Source organism: Notolabrus celidotus, chromosome 10 (assembly GCF_009762535.1).
Source record: "Notolabrus celidotus isolate fNotCel1 chromosome 10, fNotCel1.pri, whole genome shotgun sequence".
Taxonomy (NCBI): Eukaryota; Metazoa; Chordata; class Actinopteri; order Labriformes; family Labridae; genus Notolabrus; species Notolabrus celidotus.
Window position 1 is genome coordinate 28,905,397 of NC_048281.1, and position 24,539 is coordinate 28,929,935.

The 24,539-nt window shown below is 41.1% G+C and overlaps 1 protein-coding gene across 1 annotated transcript in view; it reads left to right on the plus strand.

Annotated features, from left to right (window-relative positions):
- Positions 1-24,539, plus strand: part of znf385b (zinc finger protein 385B) — a 77,944-nt gene that overhangs the window by 9,954 nt on the left and 43,451 nt on the right. Inside the window, exons 2-4 of the mRNA XM_034693341.1 lie at positions 22,213-22,350; positions 22,996-23,139; positions 23,472-23,588. Coding sequence (XP_034549232.1) covers positions 22,215-22,350; positions 22,996-23,139; positions 23,472-23,588 — 397 coding nt within the window. The 5' untranslated portion in view covers positions 22,213-22,214. The remainder of the gene's footprint in view (positions 1-22,212; positions 22,351-22,995; positions 23,140-23,471; positions 23,589-24,539) is intronic.

Genomic DNA, 24,539 nt, shown 5'->3' on the forward strand with positions numbered 1-24,539 from the left:
TCTGTACCTGTAGCTTACATAGACTAAGCCAAGCTGTTTTCCTTTGTTTCTGGTCTTTATGCTAAGCTAAGCCAAGCCAAGAGTCTGTGGGTTGTAGCTTCATATTTAAATAAAAGTAGGATAACCACACCTAAATATCCAACCCTTAAGTGTAAAAACTAGTGTTTTCCTCTCTCTTCCTGCTCTAGTTTGACTCCTGTTCAGCTATCCTCATGATTTCGTTCAGAAAGGTCATAAAGGTTCACTTTTAACCTAGAAAACTGTAACTTTTGCAGTTTCATTTCACATACCAGTCTAATAGAAATAAACACAAATAGAAGTCAATGACGACAGCTGAGTTGTCTGACAGGATATTTTCTCACACTAAAACCCCCCAGAAGTTTTTCTCCTTAATGAAATAATATTGTGATATTGGGTGTTTATTCTTCTTACTCACAGATTCGAGTGAGTCTTGCTTTTACTACTGTCTGACTTTGCTAGCTTTGAGATTCAGAGACAGAATCAGATTTATTATCCCGGTATGTGAACAAGCATTGTAACTTTTCTCACCATCTTCAAGCATTAAACATAAAAAATTAAACTGTAAACTCAATGATTCCCACAGTACAAATTCATCTTTAAAAACTACTCACAGATATATGGTTCCATTTTTAAATAGTCTTTATTATTTCCTAGAACATCTCACCACAGATTACATTTGGCTAACTTTGTCCAAACAGAGCAAATTGCCCCTCTACCTGGGACTATTTTCATCAGTGGATATATACACAGTGGGGCTCTCGTGAGTATTTATGGCAGCAGGGCAGGATGCAAGGGACGCAGTCAAAATAAACTGCAGTGTGTGTTTATGGTAATGAAAGAAAACGTCATCATGTCACTGATGTGTGGTGGATCCGTGGTTTAGAGGAGACAGACAAATCCAAAGAGCTCCTTTCTTTGGTGTAAAAATGTTGGTTTGATGTGGACGAAGGGTCAAAAACAGAGAGAATAAAAGTTTGTTTTCAGATTTATTTGGCTTAGTTTAGTGACATTACTTCTGTGCCAGCAGGAAAAGACAGGAAAGTTTATCAAATAAAGTCACAGCGTCCTTTATCCTGAAGGTGAAAGGTGGCCTTTATATAGAAACTGAGACAAAACTTTAGCCTCCACATCCTCCTCTCTCTCTCTCCTCCTCCTCCTCATCTGTGATGTCACTCTTTCTGAACTGAAGTATGTCGTTCAGAAAACCTTGAAACTAATCAGTGTGTCCTTGCTTTAATCCACCTCCTCACCAAGGTGTTCGTTTCTGTGTTTGTCTCATGTTTCTTCTTCCATTAGTTGAGTGGAGAAACTGTTGAATCTTTGATGAGTCAGCATGTGGAGAAGGAAGTGATGTCATAGCCTTGTTATCGTCTTTCGAGACGGGTTAGGGTTTTCAGGTAGCAGCTTCAAGTCTTCATGGTGAATACTTTTGATGCTTACCTGGAGTACCTGTGCTGCAGTATCATTTGTAGTCCTGCAGTTCTAGGTGCACTGTATCAGTGATTTGGTTGTTGTGTATTTGCTTCCCTGCTAATGACTCACTATACACAAACAACGAATAAGCATTTTAGCCCAGGTTTGTTTGCTTTGGAGCCAGGATTCCCACAGCCTCAAAACATTCCCCACAGGATCCTGGTCCTGTGTAGAAGCACTGCTGAGTCAACCATGGCCAGTTTGTCTCTTCCTCAAAAGTGTGTCCCTAGTGGCTGATGGCTCGAGTTTTATTGAGCTGGAGTCTAAAGAGAAAAGCTCCCTCTGTCTCTGTGTTGGCTCCCAGTACTTCTGTAGCCTCTGTTGGAATCTCTGAAATGTAAAGCCTATAGAGGTAGTCATATGGAGATAAGACTGTGTTATAGTCTACCAAATAGTCATAAAGATTAGTGGTGAAGAGGTAGACAGTCTCATGACCCTTTTCCACTACACAGTTCCAGCCCTACTCGACTTGACTCTGCTCTACTCGACTCGACTCGGTTTGGGTTTCTTTTCCACCAGCCCGGGTACCGACTCATGGTGGGCGAGGTTGTCATAACACTGCTGCGTGAAACTCGATCATGTCATTTTGGACGCGACACACACACAACAATCACATACAATGGAGGACATGTAGGAAATGGTGTACTTGCTGCTCGGTCTGTGTTTTTTTCACAGGCTGAGCGAGAGAGGAGGAACCACTGAGAAACTTTGCGTGCAGACATTGTACGGTACTGATGTTGTTTGTTGAAAATGGCGGGTTTGATTCCTGCTTTGGGCATCGCGCTCATGACTCTTCGGTGATGACATTCTCTGACCAATCAGTGTCCGGCAGTCCGTTGACATCACCTTCTAGTATCGCCTCAGCTCGCTCGGAACCAGAGCAGAGCAGGTACGAAAAAACAGTATCTGACATGAGGTACCGCGCCCGTGGAAACGCAACACAAACTGAGTAGAGTCGGGTCAAGTCGAGTAGAGTAGGGCTAAGGGCCATAACAGTCTGACTGTTGCTTAAAACAGATCTTGTAGGTTTTTATTGGTCATTTTGGTCGTAGAGTCAACTCCAGCATTTTCAATATGGGGACTCCCAACAATAGGCTTCAAAACTCTGCTTCAAAAACCGACACTACATCCTTAAGGCTGATTTATACTTCTGCGTTGAATCAACGGCGTACCCTACGCCGGGGGTCTGTGTAGCTCCCGTACCTATGCCAAAGCCTACGCACGTAGCTGACATGCACCTCCTCCAAAATGTAACTCCCCGTAGAGCCGACGCAGAACGCAAGCTCTGTGATTGGTCCGCTCAGTGGCATTGTATTTCCCGCATTCACACCACTTCCGGGATCCCGCATATCGGCCGTGTATTTCATCTCCTCCTCTCTATTCTTCATGTAATCATGTCTGTTTGATAAACAGCAACATGTATCAGCTGTAGATTAACATAACACGCTCTGAATCGCTGTGGAAAAGTAAACAGAGATCGTAGCGAGGCCAGAAGCAGGCGATCGGCTATCATTGTCTGCCCCTGCTGTGTAGGGGCGACACAGAAGTATAAATCAGCCTTTAGTGTCATACAGTCTATGTTTCACACCACTTTGATGCTCTCACATGAAGTTCAAGCTAGCTTTCAGTTTCTCCCAGGTTTATCAAGCAGCTAAAAAATGCTAGTTGGATTTATTTGGATTCAGGAGGGACCAAGAGGCAACCTCCATCCGCGAGAATTGAAGCCAATGAGGAAGTGTTAAAAACTGCAGTTTCTAGAGTGTCCGCTTGAGGCTGGCTCATGAAGTACCAGAAACCAGATACACACAGATAAAAAAAAGATCTTTACAGCAGAAATAAACATGTTTACAGCCTGGTACTAAATACGAATGTAGTCTGGATAGTTAATTTATCGATCGGCACACATTTTCATATTGTGGCAATTTCAAACTTATTAAGATTACAAGTTTTCCATTACAAGAGGAGCAGCTGACTTGATTGACAGGCGGGAACACTATAGCTGTTGGTGAGGAGGCTCAAAGCCCGCTTCTTTACCTCACACTAGCTTGAAAGCAGTTATGTTGAGTTCAACATTTCCAATATGGCTGCCGCCGACGATTGGCTTCAAAACAGCTCTTCAGAAACAGATGGGTGACGTCACAGATACTACGTCCATTATTTATACAGTCTATGGGAGGAACATGCTGCACCCAGAGAAAAACAGCAGCCCACCACAAAGAAAGTATGAGTTACAGCTAACATGCATTCTTTGATATTTGCATATTTATTGCACTCATCACTATAATGAATAATGAAATCACACAGTGTGCGTTTTCCTCATAAAGTTGATGTTATTAATAGTCAGTGGACAGTTATATTCACATCCTGGCACCTACATAAACCTGGTGACGTGGGGAGCTAGTTCAATAAACGGACACCATGAGTTAAGTCTGAGAACGAACTTTCATGCTTAAACTTTCTTCTGTACACACACACACACGCACGCACGCACGCATGCATGCTGAACACACACACAGTCACAGGGAGGTCAGAGAAGTTCAGCCTTTCTCTCAGCAGGGAGGGGAAGTCAGACGACTGTCAGTAGATGTTCAGAAGAGTGCAAGTCGTAATCTCCATTATTAGACCACAGATTATACTAACTGAGCTACACCACACAAACACACACACACACAAAAACACACACGCACACAAAAACACACACGCACACACAAACACACTTATCTGTGGATTATAATCCCAATCCCGCAATCCCCTTCTGGCTCAACCAATCATTTCCCACCAAATCCTGCACAGCCTGCCTGGTAACCTACATGCAGTTGTGTGTATATGTGTGTGTTTGTGTGTTAATCCCCGACAGTCTGTAATAGAGGAACATCTGGTTTAATCTCTGTGATTTTCATACTTCCTGCACAGGCAGGAAGAAGAATCATTTTACGAATGTTTGCTCAGATTCAAAATAACTTTGTGTTTTTAAGGAGAGCTCAAACCTTTGGGTGTCCTCTGCAGCTTATTTCACAGAGTTGGACGAGATTATCCATGAAAATATTTAAAAGTTTAAAAGTTTGTTTGAAGCTTACATCACAGTTAAGACCTTTTTACTGGCGATGATACACACATCTACCCTTTGCCAAGATATTATACCAAGCTACATTTAGCTTAGCATAAAGACTATTAACAGGGTGCAACAGCGAGCGTCGGCTTATCCCAACGTAACAATATTCACCTACCTTTACCTTTAAAGCAGGATTATTTCTTGGCATGGCGCAGTGACTTCCAGGAGTTTCTGATGGTTACTGGGGAAACAGAACAGTGTTGACGAAAAACAACCAATCACATAAAGCCTCTTTAAACCCCATTGTAGCCTCTTTTTTTTTCCTTTACCAATGATATAAACAAGATTTATACATTAATAATGTGAGTGCCAGGGATTCATTTTAGACCACCATCCAATATCATCAACTTTCAGGGTAAGAAATCATGATGATGATGATGATGATGCTCTATAACAGGCATGTCCAAAGTACGGCCCGGGGCAAGGTCCATTTATTTATGGCTCCAAACTTCCACCTTAAATTGTGTTATTTATAGCAAAGTACAGACCTACATCGTACATTTGTCATATTTATATTGAGAAAAATAATATCACAATAATGATCGTTATCGTTTTATCGCCAAGCCCTACTCTGGAGTTGCTGCAGCCTTTATTCTTGCAACATAATTTTATCAATCTGCACTCTGCAACATCCACACAGAGGCAATAGAATATTAAAATCAGGATTGAAGGATTAGAAACAGGGGTTTCTTTCCATGCTGAAACAGTCATATGTCTTATTTTGTGAGTCGTGTAACAGTGAGTTGGGTCATTAGGTTTGACCCTTGGGTTTGTAAATGTGTTGGCAGTAGCAGTTAGCGCCACCATACAGACCTGGATTTGAGTGTGAAAGCTGGGTCTCACCTTGAATAGTAAGTGTCAGGTCCTGATGGAGCAGCTATTTAAAGACAGAATAGAAGTCACAGCGTCCTGAAGTGAAGGTTAGATAGAGAGACCAAGCTCCAGTTTACCTCTTGTTCTGTGTGTGTGAGCGTGACCGTGCGTGTGTGTGTGTGTGTGACCGTGTGTGTGTGCTCCAGTATAATCCCTGCTGCAGTATGTAAACCAAACAACATGATGTCAGCCATATACACGAGAGGATTAGAGTCGCACAAATACACTCTGCATCACTTTCTGAGAGTGATACAAATTAAATCCCTGATTCTGTCAAATAGTTGCTGCTGAAAGCAACAGACTGGAACAAGTCATCATTTATCATTCATTAAACACAGTCAGACACATTAACTGAGGTTAGAAATGAAACCACCATCTAATGTGACTCAGCCTCTTTATCAGAAGATTGCATGTTTTATTACGCCCTGCAACATTAACGAGAGCTAAAAGAGGAGTGACCGTTAAGAGAGCAGACTGCTTTTCTAACTTTTTCAGATGCAGAGAGAAATAAAACATGCAAGTTCTAGTTAACTTTTTAAAAAATTCTTGCAGTTGTAACCTTTTCTTTGCTTTTCTTTGGAAATACAGGAGATCAAAAATCATAGTGTGCAAGATATCAAGTGCTTCACTGTAAGTCCTCAACATCAAGGCATCTGAAGCCCAGTAGCAGACATTCAATCAACGACCAGTTCAAACTAGACAAGTAAACATATATTGGGGTGCTGGTGGCCTAGTGGTCTAAGCGTCCCATGTATAGAGGCTGTAGTCCTCGTCGCAGAGGTCGCCAGGTCGACTCCCGGCCGGTCAACCATTTGCTGCATGTCTTCCCCCTTTCTCTACTCCCAACATTTCCTGTCTCTCTTCAGCTGTTCTATCCTAATAAAGGCAAAAAAGCCCAAAAATATAACTTTAAAAAAAAGTAAACATATATTATTCAGTAAAAATAGTATCACACACTTGAAATTTGAATATTTCCCAGTTAAAAAATGTAAATTCACAATGAAAAATGTATTTGGCTCTATGCAAACTGGACATATTCAAGTAAATGCTGTTTATCTGTTCTAAAAAGTGTCTGTTTAACAATGAAAACAAGAAATTGCACAGTCAAAATGTATATTCAGTGAAAAGTGTAATAATGTAAAGTATATATTGCTCAGTAAACACTTTATATCCACTGTAGAAAGTGTGTATTGTACAGTTAAATTGTATATCACACTGTGTGAATGCATATTCTTATATTGTATATATTGCATTGTAGAAAAAAGTAAATTGCACAAAAACAAATTTTAACTGGAGAACAATTTATTGCACAATTTGAAGGAATATATTGCTCTTCTAGAAATGTTTTTTGGCACTAGTGTGTAGATCATGAACTCCTTGTGAAAGGAACAGATCCCAGAGAGTATACATTTCCTGTTGCTTGTTTATTTGAGTTAACATCAGAACATTGGGTAACTGAGCCCCCTATTTTCTTTAATTTAGATGTAATTATCTGACTAGTAACCTGCCAATGTTGCCCAAAAAAATGTCATCAGGTTACAGAAGAATTACCCTCTGGAATGTTTCCTGTGAAGGTCTTTTGTTTCTGATGGCACAGTGCATCAGAGTCAGGACTGTCAGACCAAGTCTAATAAAACAACAATACAACTACAGACAGGTCGTGACTGAATGTAAATAAACCAGAAGGTTGTTGTTTGATGACATCAAACGTTGGTGGAACAAACAGGTTTGATTTCATTAGAATCCAGAGGGAGACCTTTCAAACTGCTCATGCAGACCTGACAGCAGCTGGACCATGCATGAGACTGCAGGTCACCTTTCAGCCTGTGTGCATGTTTGTGTGTGTGTCATAGTTTCCCCGTTGACCTGACCACGGTGACATCAACATTTGTGGTGTAACTACACAGCGCTTCCATGACAACCAGGAGACAGACAGGCAGAAAGCTGGACTGTCTGCAAACCTGTCTTTCCACCTGTCTGACTCGATGCTTTCCATTAAACTAATGTGGAGTCCAACATGTCTGAGCTGATGAACCAGCACAATAGAATTGAAAGGATGCTGGAAATGTAGTTTCCAAATGGGTCGACCTCTCGCTACCATTATTGTATAAAAAACAACAGCTGCGGCTTAAATCAGTATATAAGAAGTTTAAATCTGAGGTGCTACACAAACAAATCCATTCATGCAAATACACATATTAATATAAATATGCTCAAATGTACTTACAAGCAAAAACATTTATTTGAATCTTAGTTGTGATAACATATAACACATCAGCTTAAGAAAACAGATCAAGCCTGCTGCTGTCGTAGTCGTTCTGGGTCAGTGTCTTGAGGAGGGAGGAATCACAATTAGCTGAAAGGAAATCACCTTAAGTGTCCTGAAAGTCTCCTCAGGTTACGGCCTCCTGCAGATCTCTAAGGTTCACTGCAATCTGAATAAATGAGAGCTCATCAGACTCGTCATTATTAGTGTCACTGTAAAGCTTCTTGACCTCAATCTGGCTCAGTTCATCTAAGACACGGTTAACCTCCCTGATTGTATGAGTGATACTCAGCTTTAATTTTCAATGCATCCCTCCAGGTGCAATAACGCTGAGATGAATGAGTTATAAAGAACAGAAAGTGGAGCCCTCAGACGGAGAAACACGTTACACAGATCGAAGGAACAAAACCAAACTGTGGGAAGAATTTTGGTGACTTTAAAAAGCAAAGAAGTGACTGAGCCAGAAAGTTAGCTAACACCGGTATTACTTTTTGATAAATAAATTATACTGATACACCGTGTCCAGAGTGTGTGAGCTTTGAGAGGATGTGTAAGACATTGCTATAGTCCAACACAGACATAAAAGTGAGAGAGACCAGTCCTTCTTTAGACTTGATTTAATTATATATATTTATAATAAGGAGCTGCCAGTGAAAATTGGCTAACTCAGATACATCCACATTGTCTGAATGCTGATTGATGCACATTGTCCCTCTTCTGAATAAATAAATATAATGATAATGATAAGATATTTTATTTATACAGTGAATAAAATGCCCCTCCAAAAACAAGAAAAAAAAACATATTTCAAGGTACTTTTACCTTGAAATAAGCTAAAAAATCTGCCAATAGAACAAGTGAAAATTTGCTTGATAAGATTTCTTAAAATAAGACGTAATAATTAGAAAACTGTGATCTTAAAATTAGCAGGGGAAACTTATTTTAAGCAATATTTTACCAGTGTTTTAAAGCTTAGTGTCTCAGAATAAGACAGGAATGATAACAATTAATATTTTTTCACTCAAAAAATATTTTTGCACTAATACATTTCATGTCAACTTCTTCATTTGAGATATATTCACCTTAATTTGAGTTGTATTATTGCGGCACTTCTCTAGGTGTAAGACCATCTTGTACTTGAAATAGGATTACAAAGTTTAATTTGAGCATTTTGAGATATAATGTCTTCTCATAGTGAGCTGGATATACTAATATTCAGTCATGTTGTTTTTTAGGATAAGCCAGTTTTGCTCAAAAGTAGGTGTTTCATTGTGTGCATGTAGTTTGAGGATGGATATTTTTATCTGATTTAGAAGAAACAGTGCCTGAAAACTGAAACCCACCCTTAAAAAAACAACTTTTCTTTCTTTCTTTCTTTTATCAATAGAGCTGTTTTCTGATAGATTCTCCAATAAAATGCATTTACTTAAATCAAGTTAAGGATTTGTCTTAAATCAAGATTATCCGTCTTCTACAAATAAGATCTCAGCTTGACAAATGTATGAAATGTAAAATAAACCTTGTTTCTTCTAAATTACAACTCAAAACAAGATCATTTCAAGATTGTTTCAATTAACAAGATATTTAAGATGTCTTAAAACAAGTCCCTCTATCTTGCTCAAATGTTACTTGTTAAGTAAATTTATCTTAAATCAAGTGGGAGAAGACATTTTGACTAAAAATGAGACAATTTCACTCGGTAAGATTTTGAGTTTTTGCAGTGTAGGCACCTTTCTGGACACTGAAGGTCACCTTACAGCATAACCAACAGTAAAAAACAACAGTCAACAGTAAATAAATACATAAATACAACATGATAAAAATGCAATACTAGAAAAATGGAATTGAAGTCTTTCCAGTCCCATAGAGACAAATTAAAGTGAGTAGGTTTGGTGGAAAATGTGAGTTTTGAGGCACAATTTGAAGGTGGTGGGAGAGGTGGAATTTTGTAAGACCTGGGGGAGAGAGTTCCAGAGGCGGGGGGCCGAGCGGCTGAAGGCTCTCGACCCTGTGGCGGTCAAGCGAGCAGGTGGGAGGGTGAGTTGGGTGGAAGAGGAGGACCTGAGACTACGGTAGGGTGGGTATTTTAGTATGGAGGAGCTCAATGAGGTCCTGAGGAGGTTGTTGATGGCCTTGAAAGTGAGAAACAGAATCTTAAAAATGATGCAGTATTTATGTAAATATGTGCTTGTACATTTGCTTTGCTGCATAGTTGTTGCTATCTGAGAGTTTCTTCACTTCATGCAGCTAAACAAACGTTTCTGCAGTTTGTTGCGCTCTTAAGTCGAGTTCAGAAACAGACCATTCACACAACAATAAGAGGACTGCATCATTGTTGAAGTTCCTCCTGTCCAGTGTCACTTTCTAAATAAACTTCAGGGCTCAGGTAAACTTCATATCAACACATCCATAAAGTGCAACACTGATAAAATTACACAGAATAAAGAGGCATCCCTATATTTTCATTCTGCTGTAGTTTTCTCTGCTTACTTTAAATTTAGGTTGGAGTCATAATTTACAAGCTTACAGCAGTTTTGTCTTCTAAGTAGAATGAGGGGAGGGAGCCAGGAAAATTAAACTTATTTTAAAGTTTGTGTCCTGAATTCAGCCCGTCAGCTAGTTCCTCCTTCCAACTAGCTTCATCAATCCAGCGTAAAGTTTGTGGTTTCAGGTCAGAGCTGCTCTAGTTTGAGGTTTCGAGGTTAGAAATAAGTGGTTTGCTAAGATATGAACTTGTGAAGCTGGTTGGAGGTCGAGGACAGCCTGGGAGGAAGATCTGCCTTTGTGGATGTGAGTGTTTGATATTATTTGACCCTCATTTCTTTTGATCGGTTCAGAATTACTCTTTATGTAAAATACAAATGGTTACTTGAAGTGTAGTTTGAAATATAAAAATGTGCAGTGAAGATACTTTAAGGCAGAGGTTTGTGTTTTCACCAGTTTCCTCTGATTGTAGCTCAGATTCCTGCAGGGACAAACACACAAACATCAAAATGGATCTTGTAGTTCGTTTCAGGATCTCCACCGCTGCTGGCCACTGTGCTGTTTACTCTGCGTGTGTGTGTGTGTGTGTGCGTGTGTGTGTGTGTCTTTGACCACTGTCATTACCAGCTCCTGGCCTCAGGGTGAGAGACAGCCACTCTAAGACCTCCCTCTCTGTCTTTTCACATCTCCATTAGTTTCTTTGTCCTGTTGTTCCCTCAGGTTACTGTTTGTGTGTGCGTGTGTGTTGATGTGTGTGTGTGCTGTACAGTTTCTCTGAGGGAACAAGGACATACATTAGTGCCCCCCTCAATATCGCCTCTTCTTTATCTGGTTCAACAGCAGAAATCAGAGCTTTCGACCACTTAACAGCTCCATGTTTGTCCACTCACTGACATAAAAACAATTTTCAAGCAAGGAAAGAAAAGATGAAAAATTGGACGGTGTGAAGCTCGTGTTTCTAGTGTTTTCTCATAATGTCAGTTGTCGGGTGACATGCCCTTGTGGGTTAAAAACATTCTCCAGACGAACAACAGCTCATAAAAGCTTTCATGCCCCACTGAACAATAGCTGACACACATTTTAGACATGAAAGCTTTTCACCAGAGAACAGTCTTAATGGCTGTACATCATGGTGAGTGGAGCTGCCTCTAGTTTGATATTTTTAGGGTTTTTGTGCTATTTGAAAGTTTTTCAGCAAGTGACAGGACAAACTAATGGCCCAGTTTTCAGGAAACTTTGTGGAAGGGTTGAGCGTAAGCCAAGGAAGAACCTATGAAAGCTGGAACCAGATCCAGAATCAGCTTAGTTATGAACAGGGCCTTGGCAGAGGTCTGCTGTCTTTGATTGCTTCCCTAAAATAGATATGCTCTGCTAATGAGATCAATTTAAGCAGAGCATAAAGTGAAGAATATAATTTTACATGTTTGTTTTCTACTTGAGCACATCTTATATATGCATCCAAAGAAGGTACAAAACTAGATGTTAGAAACAGGGATCTCTTAGACCATCAGCTATCATCTGACTCCATTATAACCTCATGGAGAAACCATAGACTGTCTCAAATGTGGACGTAGTCTCAACAGTCCTCTTCATATTGCGAGTCTGCAGTAGAGTCATAATGCAGCTCCACGCCTGTGTGCTTTCATATTAATCCCATGACAGTGTAATATCGGTGTCTCAGTGTGTGGTTTCACATTGTGTTATGGCCTCGCAGAAGCATGAAAGGTAAACACACCACAGGAGCTTCACATTCACACCCGCAAGGACATGCATACGTACTCACAGTGCTGTTCAGCTGGCTCACAGTGATCCCGTCCCACCATCATGCCTCAGAGACATTCATATTGAAGGTGAGAAGCTGCAGGGGCATAGATATTGTGCATTAAACTGGAAGTATGACAAGGACTAGTGATGTCACCTCTTGGTTTCTGTAAAGGCGCTATGACAGCCAAGGATGTCCGTTGTCATGTTGGAAATGACTCTAACTACCTTCCAACTTCTCTTTAAACTGGCAAAGAGATGAAGTTAAGACCGTAGCATGGAAGCCTGGCAAACATTTACAACCCACTCACCTGTCTGTCAAATCAGCCTTACCCTAGCTCTAAGCCTTTATAATATATGGGAATTTTAATATGGACTGTAACAGGGTTGCATCGACTTCAGAACCAACCTCTAGTGGACACTCTAGGAACTGCAGTTAATTTCACTGCAGTTTTTCTGGGGCTATCAGTGTGGCCAGCTCAGGCTTCAGTTCAGTGGTTGTTGTTTTCTGTACATTTCACAACTTGATTCACAAGATTGGAGTATTGGTTTTATATATATTTTTTTCTCAGACTTAATTTGTGTTTTTCTCACATTCAGAGTTACATATGATACACAATTGAGTGATCGTGGAATAATTGGACAAACCCCCACCCCTATCAGGATGTAAAGTCAGGGTTCACAATATATCACTGAAATCAAAAACAGCAGTACCATCCTATCACAACCACTGAAGAGAAAAGAATGCATAGCTGACCAAAACCTCATCTAGAAATAAGTAGTTCATTAATCTATACCCACATCTGCCTGCACATGTATACTACATACATGGACATACATGTCAAAATATACACTAATAATACAAAATTGATTAAATACAATTGGAAGAAGAGGTCACTATACTCAAACTTTTGCAGTGTCTACACAATATCACAAGAAGATGAATGAAGTGCTATAGCACGCAATCTCTTACTGTTAATGATGCAATACACAGCTATAGGAATAAAGAAGTATTGATTTTTAATTTTTAGAAGTGGTGTGAGGTACTGATGTAGCTTTTTCAGGCTAAGGTTTCTGTGAACATTTTTGGATTAAAGTTATCTTTCAGTTTTTAGTGAGGGCGGGCTTCCTTCCCCCCTTAGTGTACAGTATATATTTATAACATGAGATGAAACACACATTGATGGACAGCATGTAAAAAAGATAAAGCAGAAAAGACCTCCACAGTCAGAGATAGAAGGTAGACTTCACCCGTTTTTCTGACCTCATAGCAAAAAGATAATTTATTCTGACATTTAAAAACAACCTTTATCTTTGGTGTCTGTGCCAGTTAATCCTAACACAGTGAGACTGCTGACAAGCCAAATTTCCAGGTATTGCAAATATTGGACAGTTTCCATGTCAGTACCAGTAAGTGTGTAGGTGTCAGGGAGACATTAGTTTCAGACATTTGCCAGCACTCAGTTTAAGCTTCAGAGCAGGGATATCTGAAGAATGTTAAAAGCAGACAGTGATTTTATACAGCCTTTGTTCAAGAGGAGTCACATGTAAACAAAACAGTGTTGTCTGCATAAAGAGAGATAATGCAATCATTTGTTTAAGTGCTGATATTGTTCATTTAGAGTTTGAATAGAAAAGGATCCAGTACAACGCCCTGTGGTACCCCGTTATTGATTTATAGAGGGGTTGTTTGGAGGTGATTAGTACAGATTTTCTGTTTACTCAGGAAAACATGAGACTAATTCAGAGATAAGAAAACCAAACATGAGCTGCGCAGTATAAGCAGAATTTTATTGTGGACATTTAAGTCCTGGGGATGAACCTGACGTGTTTTCCACACTCTGTTGACTCTTTGAAGCCTTAAAGGTGTAAGCATTTTCTTCTTTAGGTCGCTGTGAAGCACTGACCTGCTTTTTTCAAAGACTGAAGAAAAATATTTTTGCTTTTCCTCTACAACCAGGAATCACATTGTTGCTTGACTGCTGTGCGCTGTCGTGTGTGTGTATGAGATGGCGTGTGTGTGTATTTTGTGTGAGATTATAACCCACAGCTGGCCTCTGATTACTGACTGCCTGGTCAGCCTGGATTAGACTCACACACACACACACACACACATGCACACACACACACACACACACACACAGACACACACACACACATTACAAGAGAAAAGGTAAATACTCATATTTCATTTCATTTTACTTTGATGCTCAGTTCACTGACTTGCTGTTTCTAAGTCTTGTTATTACTACATGGATTTACTGTGGGTTTGAGTGTGTGTGTGTGACTGTGTGTGTGTGTGTTTACCTTAGTGTGTGTGAGTGTGTGTAATGTGTAATTCCCAGCTCAATAGAGCAGATATATTTAATCCTTCCTTTGCTAAAGCTGATGTCAGCATCAGCTGGCTCTATGCATGTGTGTGTGTGTGTGTGTATGTGTGTGTGAGTAGTTGTGTGTGTGTGTGTGCATTTTGTAGCTAATTCATCACTATGGCAGATTAACCAGCTGTCTGCAGAACATGAAGTTGGCTTCCAACAACCAGCTGGAAGAGAGAGTAAGAAAGAGAGAAGGAGAGAGCATGAAAGTGTGAAAGCAGCAGAGTTTCTCTGATACCTGAAGCATGCTGTATGTTCATTTTATGCCCAAAAAAATGTTATGATGACGCTAAATGATCCAGTTTCTATTTGTCTGAGCTATAAAAAATCAGATTTAACATTTTTTATAATGTGCATGAGCTGTGCTTTTTAAACTAGTAAAAAAAAGTGGAATGAAAAGACCTAAAGAGGCAAGCACTGCATTGTTGGCTTATGGTGTGGCGGACATTGCTGCTGCCTTTCAATCCAAGGGTCATGGGTTTGAATTTCGGTGGGGACTGTCCATGGGAGATGGAAATGAAATGGTTCGGAACCGAACCGGAACCCTACCAGAACGGAACCGAACCAGAACCGAACCCAAACCCGAACCGAACCCGAACCAGACCCGAACCAGAACCGAACCAGATCCGTACCAGAACCGAACCAGAACCGAACCAGAACCGAACCAGACTTGAACCAGAACCAAACCAGAACCAAACCAGAACCGAACCAGACCCGAACCGGAACCGAACCAGAACCATACCAGAACTGAACCAGAACCGAACCAGAACCATACCAGAACCATACCAGAACCGAACCAGAACCGAACCAGAACCGAACTGGAACAGAACCAGAATCGAACCAGAACAGAACAGAACAGAACCAGAACAGAACAGAACAGAACAGAACCAGAACCATACCTTAACAGAACCAGAACCGAACTCAAGCAAACTGAACTAAAACCAGAACCAAACTCAAGCAAACAGAACCAGAACCAAACTCTAGCAAACAGAACCAGAACTAAACTCAAGGAACAGAACCAGAACCAAACATGATCAAACCTTATTAATGTCCTCAGGTTGGCATTGAGAAAAATCCAATCCCTCAGCTTGGATTGGCTGATCCGGTTTCTCCTCTCAGTGAGTATTTGCCCGGTCTTTGAGAAGAACCCTAACCCTAACCCTCTCTGAAGGAACAGATGTATCCATGATACACAGCCTCCCCTCCATCACCTGTATCCTATATCCTCACATGTGATTGGCCGCATGGCCGCCATGCTAACCAATCAAAACAAAGTTCTGCTGTGAGCAGAGCTGGGGCTGAGCACTGTGAGAGCTAAGCAGGGAAAGGAACAAACCGGGAGCCGGCTCTCTCTGGATGTGAGCTGGCTCTTCTGATTCATTATAAAGCATCGGCTCTCAGAGTTTGCCGCTTGGTTAGGAGTTAGGGTAGGGTTAGGGTTAGGGTTGTGATTAGGGTTAGGGTTTGTGATTAGGGTTAGGGTTAGGGTTAGGATTAGGGTTGTGATTAGGGTTAGGGTTAGGGTTGTGATTAGGGTTAGGGTTAGGGTTGTGATTAGGGTTATGATTAGGGTTAGGGTTGTGATTAGGGTTAGGGTTAGGATTAGGGTTGTGATTAGGGTTGGGGTTAGGGTTAGGGTTTGGGTTGGGGTTAGGGTTAGGGTTTGGGTTAGGGTTAGGGTTAGGGTTAGGGTTTTGATTAGGGTCAGGGTTGTGATTAGGGTTAGGGTTAGGGTTGTGATTAGGGTTAGGGTTTGGGTTTGGGTTAGGGTTGGGGTTGGGGTTGGGGTTGGGGTTAGGGTTAGGGTTTTGATTAGGGTCAGGGTTAGGGTTGTGATTAGGGTTAGGGTTTGGGTTGGGGTTAGGGTTAGGGTTAGGGTTGGGGTTAGGGTTAGGGTTGGGGTTAGGGTTAGGGTTAGGGTTGGGGTTGTGATTAGGGTTAGGGTTAGGGTTTGGGTTAGGGTTAGGGTTGGGGTTGGGGTTAGGGTTAGGGTTAGGGTTAGGGTTGGGGTTGTGATTAGGGTTAGGGTTAGGGTTGGGGTTAGGGTTAGGGTTAGGGTTGTGATTAGGGTTAGGGTTAGGGTTGGGGTTGGGGTTAGGGTTATGATTAGGGTTGTGATTAGGGTTAGGATTATGATTAGGGTTAGGGTTGTGATTAGGGTTAGGGTTATGATTAGGGTTAGGGTTAGGGTTGGGGTTAGGGTTAGGGTTAGGGTTGTGATTAGGGTTAGGGTTAGGATTAGGGTTAGGGTTAGGGTTAGGATTAGGGTTAGGGTTAGGGTTAGGGTTGTGATTAGGGTTAGGGTTAGGATTAGGGTTAGGATTAGGGTTAGGGTTAGGGTTGTGATTAGGGTTAGGGTTAGGATTAGGGTTAGGGTTAGGGTTAGGTTGTGATTAGAGTTAGGGTTAGGATTAGGATTAGGATTAGGGTTAGGGTTAGGGTTAGGGTTGTGATTAGGATTAGGGTTAGGGTTAGGGTTAGGGTTAGGGTTAGGATTAAGGTTAGGGTTAGGGTTGTGATTAGGGTTAGGGTTAGGGTTAGGATTAGGGTTAGGGTTAGGGTTAGGGTTGTGATTAGGGTTAGGGTTAGGATTAGGATTAGGATTAGGGTTAGGGTTAGGATTAGGGTTAGGGTTAGGGTTAGGGTTGTGATTAGGGTAGGGTTAGGATTAGGGTTAGGGTTAGGGTTAGGGTTAGGGTTAGGATTAGGGTTAGGGTTGTGATTAGGGTTAGGGTTAGGGTTAGGATTAGGGTTAGGGTTAGGGTTAGGGTTGTGATTAGGGTTAGGGTTAGGGTTAGGATTAGGATTAGGATTAGGATTAGGATTAGGGTTAGGGTTAGGGTTAGGATTAGGGTTAGGGTTAGGGTTGTGATTAGGGTTAGGGTTAGGATTAGGGTTTAGGGTTAGGGTTGTGATTAGGGTTAGGGTTAGGATTAGGGTTAGGGTTAGGGTTGTGATTAGGGTTAGGGTTAGGGTTAGGATAGGGTTAGGGTTAGGGTTGTGATTAGGGTTAGGGTTAGGTTTAGGATTAGGGTTAGGGTTAGGATTGTGATTAGGGTTAGGGTTAGGGTTAGGATTAGGATTAGGGTTAGGGTTAGGGTTAGGGTTAGGGTCAGGATTAGGGTTAGGGTTAGGGTTGTGATTAGGGTTAGGGTTAGGATTAGGGTTAGGGTTAGAACCAGAACTTAATTTAAGCATACAGAACCAGAACCAAATTCATGCAAACAGAACCAGAATCAAACTCAACCAGAACCGAACCGAACCAGAACCGAACCCAAACCCGAACCGAACCCGAACCAGACCCGAACCAGAACCGAACCAGAACCGTACCAGAACCGAACTGGAACCGAACTGGAACCGAACCAGAACCGAACCAGAACCGAACCAGACTTGAACCAGAACCAAACCAGAACCAAACCAGAACCGAACCAGACCCGAACCGGAACCGAACCGGAACCGAACCAGAACCATACCAGAACTGAACCAGAACCGGAACCGAACCAGAACCATACCAGAACCGAACCAGAACCGAACCAGAACCGAACCAGAACCGAACCAGAACCGAACCATACTTGAACCAGAATCGAACCAGAACAGAACAGAACCAGAACAGAACAGAACAGAACCAGAACCATACCATAACAGAACCAGAACGAACTCAAGCAAACTGAACTAAACCAGAACCAAACTCGAGCATACAGAACCAGAACCAACATGATCAAACCTTATTAATGTCCTCAGGTTGGCATTGAGAAAAATCCAATCCCTCAGCTTGGATTGGCTGATCCGGTTTCTCCTCTCAGTGAGTATTTGCCCGGTCTTTGAGAAGAACCCTAACCCTAACCCTCTCTGAAGGAACAGATGTATCCATGATACACAGCCTCCCCTCCATCACCTGTATCCTATATCCTCACATGTGATTGGCCGCATGGCCGCCATGCTGACCAATCAAAACAAAGTTCTGCTGTGAGCAGAGCTTGGGCTGAGCACTGAGAGAGCTAAGCAGGGAAAGGAACAAACTGGGAGCCGGCTCTCTCTGGATGTGAGCCGGCTCTTCTGATTCACTATAAAGCATCGGCTCTCAGAGCCGCAGCTTTTGATCATGACACATCACTAATGTGCTTAATCTGTGTTACAATTATGAGGGGGTCCTTGGACAATTTTCTCACCTGTAAGGGGTCCCTGGCTCCAAACAGTTTGAGAACCCCTCCTCTAGCTTGTAGGAGTGCAAACTCCCGATAGTGAAAACAAACGGAACAAACAGAGCGACACAGCTGCACAGAAACTCCACGCTGTAGACATCGCTGATCATAATAGACATCGCCACGCAGGAAGACAGTTTACATTTTTTTAAATCTCTGAGAGATCTTCAAATACAGAGAGCGTCTTTACACCTGTGAATTTTTTCAGTTTACAGTAACTCAAATAAAAACATGACATTTGCTTTGTTTTATATCGACCACTTAGCAGGATGAAAATCATGATTAAGCAGGTATATTTTGAGTCTGAGTTGAGTTGAGAAACATTTGTGGCCATTTTGTCATTCAATTCTATTTAGGTCATTATGCACTGATCCTCTGATCATTATTATTATTTAATTATTTCAGTAAGGCAGCTTCCTGATTCCTTTGCAGGCTCTTTTGTTTTCTTCTTTGCTCATTTTATATTTTTTGAGAAAAGAGAAAGCTGAGATGTTGGCCATCATTGTTACTTGGTTGCACTAATAAAGTGAAGTGCTGTACATCTGTGGTTGCATCAATCAATTTGCCATAATTTTTAAGCATGTAAGAGATGATTTCATTGATAGCCATAGACTGCATGTCTTTCAATGTAGACTTCCACTGAGAGGAACATATTAAACTATTTAGGAACTAAATTAGGGACTAAATTTAGATGGTCATACCAGCTTGATCATCACTGAAAATGTCCTGGAAATGTCCTGGAAATGTCCTGGAAAATGATCTCTGGAAAGAGTGGGAACCATGCCCCTGGTATAAGGTGGTGTTTCCCACATTTCCTGATCACCTTGAAGTAAACTAACTGGGACAGCAGATTATACAATGTTATTCTAACTACAGTTATCTTAAGCTTCCACACACAGTTAAGTAAGGGATAATTCCCAATGAGGTGTCTGTTATCAAGAATTAATGCACCACGAGGAGCCCATGTTGGACAGTTGCTACTGCCTAGGCCATTAATTCCTGATTGTGAACTCCTCAAAGGACACTACAGCACATTTAGGTTTCCTGCGTCCTGGAATAAAAATCTTCAGTGTTTTAAAAGCCAGAACTCTCATAGCTTCTCTTAACACTTGAGGTTGGACTAATACCTGGAACACCATGACTATGCCATAAGATACCTATGCAGTGTAAAGGTTATGACTGTTTTAAGGTAAAAAAAAAAATGTAAAGCTCTCAGTTTTTCTTAAAATGTCACCATGATTTTTGTTTTTAATTTTAGTTTTTGTTTAGTAAGCTTTTGATGCTTGTTTGTTAGTTAAGTTAGTTTTTTTAATTTTTGAAAATGCTTCATTTTATTTCAGCATGAATACGTTTTAGTTTTAGTTTCATAATATGGATACTTACAAGGACAAGACTCAAAAGAGCCATAAAAGAGTATGATGAAATAAAACTCCCAACATCATAGCGTTCTAGAAAATGCATAGAAATACAAAAGATGAAAAGCCACAACTCTCTTTAAAAGAAAACCTAAAGGTCAGTGTGCTTGAATCATGAATAATAGACTGCCTTCAGCCAATCAGAATCAAGTATTCTCCTAGACTGTGGTATAACGGTGCACATAACAAAATGTTATGCTTAGTGACCCAAATGTATTTCCTCTTGTGACCCAAAAACCAAGCTTGGGGGTGTAGACTTAAATTGATGAGTTTCTCACTTTACAAAGTTAATTTAACAAGTATATCATTTCCCTTTTACTGATTTTCAAAACAGGAGTTGTTTTTTTTGTGATTATTCAATGGGGACATATGAATGCAGATTTAGGAAGTGCTACTTTCAGGGATGTAACATTGTCTATGAGTGAAAATGAGTAGATTTTTATTCATGGAACAAGGGTTGCAAAAAAATCCTTTCATTTCTCTCATCTTAAAGATGACTGTGGTGGCACACTCAGAACACTTTGTCACTGCAATAAGAAGCAAAACACAACACTATAGTGGCTGCACGGGTCTCAGTAGGTCCCTACAGGCTGACCCACGGCTGTGGAATAACAATAGTGGCTTCCTGTTTGGCTAAATGTCAAGTCAGTTCAAGTCAGTTTTATTTATACAACTCAAAATCACAAATTTGCCTCTGAGGGCTTCAATGTAGCCAATCCGCATGGCTGGTCCAGCTGGTGTGTTGATGTTGATACTAGCAATGTAGAGACCTTGATTTCATCTCCAGTGCAGGCCGTAATGTCTCCAGCAGCTGTTATATACCATTCGATACGTCCAAATTATCATTAAGAAACAATTTCTTCTGTGCAATTAGCCAGCAGTGTGCCATTACAGCCTTAATGAGTTCATCTAAATCAGATCTGCATCCTGAAAGTGTGTTTAAATGGCGAGTATCAAGTAGTAATGTATGTAGGTCATAGCAATAAAGCTAACTGAAAAATGAAAAAAGTGTGTGTCAGTGTGTGTCCTGTCAGAGGTCATGTGACTTGGCTGAGCTGACAGGAAAACAGATGGACACAGTCATGGACTGACCTACACAAGTCCAAACACACACTGTATACTGGACTCATACACACACATTGTCATCCTTCCTCTCTTACTCATTACTTCATCACTCTCCCTGTAAGCGTTTGATGTTTCACACTCTGCATCCGGTGTCACCCAGGCCTCACTCCTGTCCATCTGTCTGTCCTCTTGCTGTCTGTCTGTCCATCTGTGTGTCTCCTCTTCCTGTCATTACCTGTTCTGGTCGATGTTCAGCGGCACGTTAACCTCTGCGATGTTTGCACTTGTAACTTGCAGTGCTGGATCCAGCTTGATTATGTAGCAGTACATACATTTTCTTAAAGAAAGGAAGATAGATGTTGAGTTTTGAGAATTAAATTTAGCAATTTAGCTTTTTAAAAACGTTAATTTAAGTTTTGAATAAGGCATTCTTACACAACACAGCAGAACGTGGCGTTAGGCAATTCATCCACAGGTCTTCAAGGAAATAGAAACTCTAAAACTGCAACTGGACATGTCTTCAGTGGGTTATCTGTGAAAACTGACATATACTGCTCATAATAATAATTAAGATCTCTATATAGTTTCATATAACTACATTATACCATGTTAAAGCTGTTACATTTGTACATATTATATGAAGCACTAATTAATTATAAATAGGAGTTGTTAATGTGTGATGCTATCTATTATAGATACATTTGAATCAATATCTAACATTGCTGCACATAGACACACACTCACACACACATTGCCCAGTGCATTAGCTCTACCATTACCCTACTTCTCATCCTGGGATAATCACATTCATATGAGTGCGATAAAAAAAATTGGTGCAAGACTCACTATTTTACTGCAATTTACACTATTACACATTTTTATTGTGCAATATACGTGATTCCCCCTGAAGTAGTGTTCATTGTATTTAGACAATGTATGTTTCCTGTTACTGTGGATGCCTGAATGTCAGTGCGGTGAACCATATATTCTTGTACCTTGTAGAATGACAATAAAGGCTTTCTATTCTCTCTGCTCTAGCATTCAATGTGAAGGCATTTCCCTGTGTTTTTGTAAACTTCACACCCCCCTCTTAATCAACATTAATGATATCTAACACCAGTGATCATCATATATATGTGATTCTCTTATTCTTCTTCTTCCTCAGGGATGAAGACTCCTCTCGGCCCCTCTCAGCTCCTGGAGAATGGGCAGATCTTTGCCTATGGAGGGATGTGTCAAGAGCTGATGGACGCGCCCATACCCACAACCATCAGCCTATCTGCCCCACAGACTCCATCTATAGGTGACTGACATTTTCCAGAGACAATGCTTCAATTTTTATCCCACAGAACCTCCTACAATCATAGACTGTATAAATGATGGACGTAGTATCCGTGACGTCAACCATCTGTTTCTGAAGCGCTGTTTTGAAGCCAATTGTCGGCGGGAGCCATATTGGAAATGCGAACTCAACATTACTGCTGTCAAGCAAGTGTGACGTAAAGAGGCGGGCTTTCTAGCCAACAGCTTACAGTGTTCCCGCCTGTTATCAAGTCGGCTGTGCCTCTCGTAATCTTAATATCTTGCCTACAATGCATATAATTCTTACCCCATAGGTTGACCCATCCTTGTAGTTTATCCCTACAGTCTTGCCTTAAGTCATTTTAAGGACTCTGACTCATTCTTGGTGTTTGAAATTTGTACTCCTATAGCCTGATATAGACTGATTCAAGTAGTCTTTTAACGTATTTTAAAATTCATTGTTTCTTTAATTATGACTCTTCTTTTTTTCTACAGTTTGTGTCCTTGTAGTTTTTTCCTATAGCCTGCCCAGTCAGTGTCATTTTTCCTACCCTCTGATAAAGTCTTGGTTGTTTTCCTCTCGTCTCTGACTCATCCTTGTTGTTTAACCAACAGTCTGACTCATCCTTGTTCCTTTTCTCCCCAGGTCAAAGTGGGACTTACTCTTTGTGTGAGGTGTGTAACCTGCAGCTTACCTCTGCGGCTCAGGCCCAGTTGCACTACAATGGCAGGTCTCACCTTAGGAGGGTGAGACAGCTCCAGGCTGGAGAGGCAGGACAACAGGCATCAGGTACTTTACAGCTGCTAATGTTGTGTGATTTTTGTAGCAGTAATAGAAGTTCCCTCTGCATGAGTTCATAAATCAGCTTGTAAGGGAGTTGTAGAATATTTTGGGACACACGTCAACAGACCTTGGATAACTTATGAACTGGCTGTATTCACTGTTTGAAAAACCTGCCAAAGACCTGATCCTGAAGCTTGATCTGTACTTAAATGACTCTTTGTCAGGCATAGCAGTAAAACTCTAGTGCATGAAAACAAACATTAAACAAGGAGAAAGATGAGGCACTAATAACACGTCATCTCTTCTGTTCTAATGGGTCTTTATATCTTTGATTCCAGCTGGAGCTCAGTCAAGGTCTCTTCCACATGCCACAGGGCTCTGCTCCCAGCCTGCAGGACTAACTCCAACCCCAGGCCCCAGTCCAGGCCTCAGCATCCCTACCAGCACTACTACAGGTAGGAGAAGTACTCACGCAGGTTCCACTAATGGTAAACGGCACTTGTAATGACTGATTCCCTAAACAATTCATGGGTCCTTTTCTGTTTGACACGTCTCATAAACACACCACAAAGACTACAGCTGACAAATAGCTTCTGTACCTGTGGACAGGCAGGGGGTAACTAGTTTGGAGTACGTGCACCACATCTAAACATTTAAACTAGTGTAGAAAGTTCTCAAAGTTACCAGATGGACATTGAAGAGGCAAACAGGACATCAATTTGTAAAGTCTGACAGACTGTCTACTAAGTGAGAGTGACTTTGACTCCTCCATCATCGACAGCTGCTGCCCCCTGGGAGAGGTCAGAGTTATTTTGTGTGGGTGGATGTGAGTGTCAGATTGACCCCGAAAAAGGATAATCTGACCCTGCATTAAGTAAGATCATCACCACAGCTTATTCTTAATGGCATGCCAAATTTAGCCTCTTTATAGGTAGGTTAGCTTCCCCCCCATAACACATGTTAGGCATGCTCATGACACATGAGTTGAAATATTGAAATATAGGCTGTAGCTTGAAGCTTAAGTTTCAGACATTAAATTTGGGCAAAGTCAGACCAGTGGTTTCCCCACAGACTGTGACACGAGGATGCACTCTCTGTGACAACACCTACTGGTGTCTAAAGAGGCGTTAGGAAGCCCAACGGTGACAGCATCATATTGGAAATGCTGACTCAACCTAACATTTGATCAACCAGGACATAGGCGAGGAAGTGGAGCTGAGATGAGCCTTCTGACAAACAGATACAGAGAACCACCTATCAGTCAACAACATGCCCTAACTATGCAACATAATATGTAAATCCTAGCCTTTTCACCCCCTATACAAATACATAGTTATGATGTTTGCTGCAGCTATCTTCTCACTGTGTACTTCCAGAATTAACCCTCTGCTGATGAAACAACAGCT